This window comes from Chenopodium album, chromosome 20, assembly GCF_948465745.1.
Source record: "Chenopodium album chromosome 20, dcCheAlbu1.1, whole genome shotgun sequence".
Classification (NCBI taxonomy): Eukaryota; Viridiplantae; Streptophyta; class Magnoliopsida; order Caryophyllales; family Amaranthaceae; genus Chenopodium; species Chenopodium album.
Window position 1 is genome coordinate 27,397,007 of NC_137853.1, and position 6,756 is coordinate 27,403,762.

A 6,756-nucleotide genomic window follows, 5' to 3' on the forward strand; every position below is an offset into this window, starting at 1 on the left:
AAGCCGAATGGGACTTCACTAGTAGAAAAATGTACATTTGCGTCGCCATATTTGCGTCACTCATTCTAAGGAGCGAAGCAAATGTTTTATTTTACCTTCCTTTTAAATTATTTGCGTCGCATATTATTTAAGAAGCGACGCAAAACTCAAGTGCATTTCAGCTTTCTATCATTTGCGTCGCTCCTATTTATTAAAGCGACGCAATTAATAAACTTATTTGCGTCACTCATTAGTTAGCAAGCGACGCAAATAAGTGATTAAGTAAATTGCGTCACTCTTTTACTAATGAGCGACGCATATGTACATTGTACAACATTATAAACAAAGTTATTTGCGTCGCTTTTTTATAATAAAGTGACGCAAATAACTCTTTTGGCTTTAGGTTTTTCTGCGTTTTTAACCTTAGTTTTTCATCAGGTACCTACATTCACTATACAAAAAGAAAAAAAAAACAAGAGTTCTTAAATTCCAGCGAATTTCTACAGCAAAACACCCACAAATTTGTCTCTGAAATCCAACAAATTCGGCCAAAAACTTGCGTTTCCCCAACAAATTTAACATCTGAAATCGCAGTGAAGTCGAAGACCCATAATCGGCTGCAATTTCGAGCAATTTCGAGCAAAAATTTAGACCAAAAACCCTAAGAAATTCGAAGCCTTAAACCCAGAAAAATTGATTGTTTCCGACCAAAAATCCCCCATTTCGAGCAAAAAATCAACTCAAAAGCATACAAATTCGAACCCTAAAAGCCCCAAAAAATTCAATTTCGGTCTTCAAGTTCGATTGGGGGATTTCGTGGGGGGATTTCTAGGGTTTTTGGCAGCGGCGCAATATACCCTAAGAAATTCGTCCCATTTCAGTCATAAATAATTTTTGTTCGAATTTCAGTCAAAAATTTAGATCCGAATTTTTGTTGTATGAATTTTTGATTTTTGAATTTTCAAAATCAGGTATTAGAAAATATTTGAAAATTAATTGCGTTGAATTTTTTTTTGGTTGTAGAAATATGTTAGGGATTGCGCGGCGAAAAGCTGTTCGTGGTGGTGTTTCGGTAAAATTTTAGAACAATTTCTTGAATTGATTGTAATTTTTTAAAATGTTTGTGTGATTTTTGAATTGATGGAAATTGATGTTGTTGTGATGTTATTCAGGTGCTAGGGCGTCAAATTCACAGGAATTCTGGACCATCTGCTCCGGCTTTCGGATCTCACGGCTATGCTACTGCCGCGAAAGAGGTAGTTGTTAGATAAAGCTCAATTAGATAAAAATTTGTGTTTTTATTGGTTAAGTTGATGATTTCAGCTGGAATTTGTGTTTTCTTTGCTGAGTTGAGGATTTTAGCTGGAATTTGTGTTGTTTGAGTGTGTTTTTCCCTAGACTGATCACCTTATGGGGGCGGTTTAGGTTGCGAATGTGAATGTTTTCATGTAGTTGTCATATTGTTATTGTTTGTGCCAATCTTTTTTGCTATGTAGAATGTAGATTGTGAAAGTATGAAAGCAGCTTGTCTTCGTAGTCGATACAATACCTCTTGTTGTGCGACCTTGTGTATGTCATGTTGTATGGACGAGGTTGAGGGTTTTATTTTTGTTTTGTGTTTGGAGTAGGGAGTGCTTTTTATGTAATTATTATAGTTCTCCTCCTGATTTTGTAATTCCGGAACTTAATCTATAAATGTCATTGTTTTGGATGGAAAAAAGATTTTTGATGTTTTTTCTGCATGCTACAATTTGGGATTGGGATTATGTATCAGTACAAGAAATGATGAATTTGATTAAGTTAGTTGTTATGCATGATTTTTCTTTCAAAATTCATGCCTAATACCTTTTCTTTTTATCCTTATACCGAAACAAGTACTTTGCATTATACAAGAACCGTCTATGTAGTACACACACCTTACATTCTAGGGAAGCATGATGCTTTGATTTGATGGCCAATAGTTTGTGCGAATATTGGCCAGTAAAACTTCAATTTTGCTAAGATTTTCCTCTGCATTAGGTTTTGGTCTAGTTGACAACCATCAAATAGAATTGTGTATAGGTTAATTTTTATCAGCTTCAAACCTATCCTTGCTCTAAACATGAGTTTCATAGCCCAAATATCATTCATGACCATTGTTTATAATATCATTCATGATTTTGATCTTGTGAAGCATTGCTAGAGTAACTATTTTTCATTCTTTCTTTTAGCTCAACAACTCTCTTTCCCCCGAGAGAGAGAGAGAGCAACCTCACATACTCATTTCCAAGTCCGATTTGCATGACTGTTAGGGTTGTAATCACCCTGGCTTAAATATGAACCCTCTTTCACAGGTCAGTGTATAATCAAGAGGTGCTTTGGTTGTATTAGAAGGGTTAGATCGAAGTGGAAAGAGCTCTCAGTGTATTCAGCTTCTCTCTCACTTGCAAAGTATTGGGTGTTCTGCTGAGTTATGGCGGTTTCCGGATCGAAATACTGCTGTTGGGCAGATGATCTCTGCTTATCTTTCCAATCAATCTAATTTGGATGATCATACTATTCATCTTTTGTTCAGTGCTAATCGTTGGGAGAAAAGGTTGTTTCTTTTTTCTTTTTATGATTGTTTTTTTATACATAATTTGTGAGTTGCATACCATGTGTTTGATGTTATGTTTAGCTGAATCTAATTCCTTTCTATGTTGTTATTTATTGGTTAATTTGGGTAATTCGTTCTCGGTTATATTACATTCTGGAGATTGTAGTTGGAATTATGATAGATTACTTTTAAAAAACTGTCTTTATTCCCCTGAGATTTTGAAATATATACAAGTATATTGGGACAGGAGTTCAGAATGTGATTTAAAGTTGTAAACTTTACTTCTTCATGAATCTGTTTTTTTGGTGATATGCTTGTTTAGTTGTTGACTTTGTCATCTACAATTACAGATCCATGATGGAAGAAAAGTTGAAATCTGGGACTACCCTCATTATAGATCGTTATTCATACTCCGGTGTGGCTTTCTCTTCTGCCAAAGGCCTTGATTTTGATTGGTGTAAGGTAAAATGTTATCACCACAATCTCTGTTTAAGTGACTGTTGAATGTTCTATAAAATTGGTTACTGACTTTTCATAATCCCATGACTTGTGAAAGTGTAAGGATTAAAAGTATTGTTTAACTCTTTTGGTTTGGTAACAATGGCATTCTATGAAGCATTATGTAAAGAGAGAATGGCTGATATAAGGAAATAATATATAGTAATTACAGTTGTTGAAAACCCATCTTCGAGTGAGTGTGATGTATGTTGACAACTTGCTTTGAAGATTCCAACTCTTAGTAATCAACCAGTTCACTCAGGCATATCTCTATTTAGTCGCAATATGATCACAATTCTCTTTGTGCAGGCACCAGAGATAGGATTGCTGGCTCCAGACATGGTCTTATACCTTGATATATCACCAGAGGTATACTTTCATTCAAATAGGCATGATAGGAATTTTGCCTTTAGTTTCACTGATAAGAATTTATGGGGCGTACCATTTATTTGGTAAGATCTGAGACATGGCTGTTAAACCAAATCTTAGTTTTTTCATAGCTTGCATCATACAATTTTGGTAAGGCTGTAAGGTTAATAGGTTTGACAGTGGTGACTTTATCTTGCATAGTGTCATTATAGTGATGCCTGCAATATTATGTAGTGCAGGTTATACTAATTTTCTTTTACTTAAACATGTTCCAGTTTCTTGCAATGTTCTTTTTATTTTTGTAAATTATGTTTTTTAACTAGATTCTGTGAGATAGCTGCTGTTTCATCAAATTCCGTAATAATGCCATCTAGATTTTCATACGATGCTGAATGATAACAGATGGTTGATGCCTGCTTGCCAATGGAAGAAGTCCAGAAGAAGCTCAGAGAATATGTGCTTGAGTGTGTTGCGGCCTGCAAAAATGGAAGGGCTCTGTCTCACTTCTGGTCACAATAGGCAAGCTGCCATATGCCTCTTGCTCGCTTGGGCGAAATTGTATACTATAGTCAGTAATCAGTAGTTACCACGTTTTGAACTCTAGGTTGAGCTGTTGAGGTACTTCTACCTTTAAGTTTAAGTCTAGAAGTTGGAGTTGTATTATACGTTGATTTGGTTAAGAAACATGGTTTGGAAATTTTATGGGTAGGCCAAATTACAAAGGAGACTTTGCCGAAATTTACATTTGCATTATTCAATAATATTGCATTTTAATTTCAATTATATTAGCGTTAGCATATTACTTTATACCTAGGAAAACAGGTACTACAAACATATACAAGGCAATTATTATATTATAATTAAAAAAAAAAAAAATTCACCTCATTTGCGTCACTCATTAAACAAACAAGTGACGCAAATACAGCAGTTTTGTATTGTCTACTCAGTCATTTGCGTCACTCCTATATAAACAAGTGACGCAAATAACAAAAAATAAGTTTATTGGAAGAGTCATTTGCGTCGCTTGTTTATAAAGGAGCGACGCAAATAACAAAAAAAGTTTATCTGAAGAGTCATTTGCGTCGCTTGTTTATAAAGGGGCGACGCAAATGACTAAAAATAAGTTTATCAGAAAAGTCATTTGCGTCGCTCTTTTATAAAGGAGTGACGCAAATAACCAAAAATAAGTTTATCTGAAGAGTTATTTGCGTCGCTCCTTTATAAAAGAGTGACGCAAATAACAAAAAATAAGTTTGTCAGAAGAGTCATTTGCGTTGCTTATTTATAAAGGAGCGACGCAAATGACAAAAAATAAGTTTATCAAAAAAGTCATTTGCGTCGCTCCTTTATAAAGGAGCGACGCAAATGACTCTTATTTGCGTCGCGCCTAGGAGCGACGCAAATGACTTAAAAGTCATTTGCGTCGCGAGCAGTTGCGTCGCTCATAGAAGCGACGCAAATACACTATAAATGAGCGACGCAAATGAGCCTTTTTCTACTAGTGCTTGGAGGATGTGCGTGGATTACACGGACTTGAACAAGGCGTGTCCTAAGGATAGCTTCCCCTTGCCTAAGATTGACCGTTTGGTTGACTCTACGGCTGGACACGCCCTAATGAGTTTCATGAACGCATACTCCGGATTCCATCAAATTCCTTTGTGGGAAGACGATCAAGAGAAAACAGCGTTTGTGACCGAGCAGGGGTTATACTGTTACAAAGTTATGCCATTCGGCCTCAAGAACGCCCCTGCTACATTTCAGAGGCTTGTTAATACAGTCTTTAGAGACCAGCTCGTCCGGAACATGGAGGCTTACATTGATGACATGATTGTCAAGTCAAAAGAGCCGGCCGACCATCTCAAGGATCTACGAGAAACGTTCACCGAACTCAGGCGGCATAAGATGATGTTAAATCCAAAGAAGTGTGTATTTGGTGTTGAGTCCGGCAAGTTTCTCGGATTTTTGATTGATCAACGTGGAATTGAGGCCAACCCTGAAAAAATTCAAGCCGTCCTTGACATGAAGTCTCCGAGAACAATCAAGGAAGTGCAAAGACTGACCGGCTGTTTATCAGCCCTTGGAAGATTTTTGTCAAGGTCAGGGGATAAGTGCCGTTACTTTTTTCAAACCATTAAGAAGAAAGCCATGTTCGAGTGGACAGAGGAGGCCGAGGAAGCATTCGTACAGTTGAAGAGTCACTTGCATAAATTGCCTCGCCTCGTCAGTCCGCTCAGGAATGAGAAGCTATACATCTATCTTGCCATCTCTGAACACTCTCTAAGTGCCGTCCTTCTTGCTGAGAGGGACGGCCATCAGGTCCCAGTGTATTTTATCAGCCATGTACTTCACAATGCTGAGCTTAAGTACCCCCCAATTGAAAAATTTGGCCTGGCCTTGTACATGGCATCGAAGAAGCTGCGGCCATACTTTTTGGCACATTCAATTGTGGTCTACACAGACCAACCCTTGAAGAAGTCGTTCTCAACATTAGAGGCAAGTGGCCGCATGCTCAAGTGGGCCTTGGAGCTCAGAGGTTTTGACCTTGTGTTTGAACCAAGGAAGGCAATCAAGGGGCAGGCTTTTGCGGATTTTTTGGCTGAAATGACACGGCCTGATCTTCAGCCGGCCGGGGACCAAGTTTGGAAAGTGTTTGTGGACGGTAGTGCAACAGCGACCGGGTGTGGCGCTGGTATTATATGTGAATCTCCTGAGGGAGACAAGTATGAGTACGCATTGAGATTTTAGTTCCAAGCGTTAAACAATGAAGCTGAGTACGAAGCATTGTTGGCCGGCCTAAGGATGTGTAAAGCGGCCGGGGCAACCAAAGTTGAAGTATGCTTGGACTCCCGGCTAATAGTTCACCAAGTCAATGGTGGCTTCGAAGCCAGGGAGCCGGCCATGATGAAGTACATGCAGCTAGTAAAAGATGAGGCCGAGGGCCTAGAACATTTCTCTCTCAAACAAGTTCCTCGTTCAGAAAATCATTAAGCGGACGCCCTCTCTAAATTGGCTTCCTCGGCATCATGTGATACTCCAAGATCAGTGTTTTGGGAAGTAAAGGAGAAAAGGAGCATTGATGCCGAGCCCGTTCAGATAATAGATAGAAGTTCAACCTGGATGGACGGAATTATTTCCTACTTAAGGGATGGAATACTTCCGGACGACCCAAAAGAGAGTTGGCTAATGAAGAGGAGAGCGGCCTGGTTCGAGATAAAGGATGGGGAGCTATTTAAGAAAGCCTTTGTGAAGCCTTACCTTAAGTGTATAACTCCTGAAAGAGGGCATGATGTGTTGGACAACCTTCATCAGGGACATTGTGTCTCACATATTTGAGG

General features: G+C 38.4%; 1 protein-coding gene across 2 annotated transcripts; it reads left to right on the forward strand.

The window, feature by feature from the left end:
- The first annotated feature begins 428 nt into the window (after window positions 1-428).
- LOC145597503 (thymidylate kinase-like) lies at window positions 429-4,201 on the forward strand. 2 transcript variants are annotated; one of them, XM_081653689.1, is made up of 7 exons: window positions 429-915; window positions 1,003-1,051; window positions 1,152-1,235; window positions 2,313-2,554; window positions 2,905-3,016; window positions 3,362-3,421; window positions 3,824-4,201. In XM_081653689.1, the coding sequence occupies exons 4-7, from the start codon at window positions 2,469-2,471 to the stop codon at window positions 3,938-3,940; spliced, it is 375 nt and encodes a 124-aa protein (XP_081509815.1). In that variant the 5' UTR covers window positions 429-915; window positions 1,003-1,051; window positions 1,152-1,235; window positions 2,313-2,468; the 3' UTR covers window positions 3,941-4,201. The 2 variants fall into 2 exon arrangements, with proteins under 2 accessions (XP_081509815.1, XP_081509814.1); XM_081653688.1 differs by having other exon boundaries at window positions 429-1,051.
- Window positions 4,202-6,756: the final 2,555 nt, after the last annotated feature.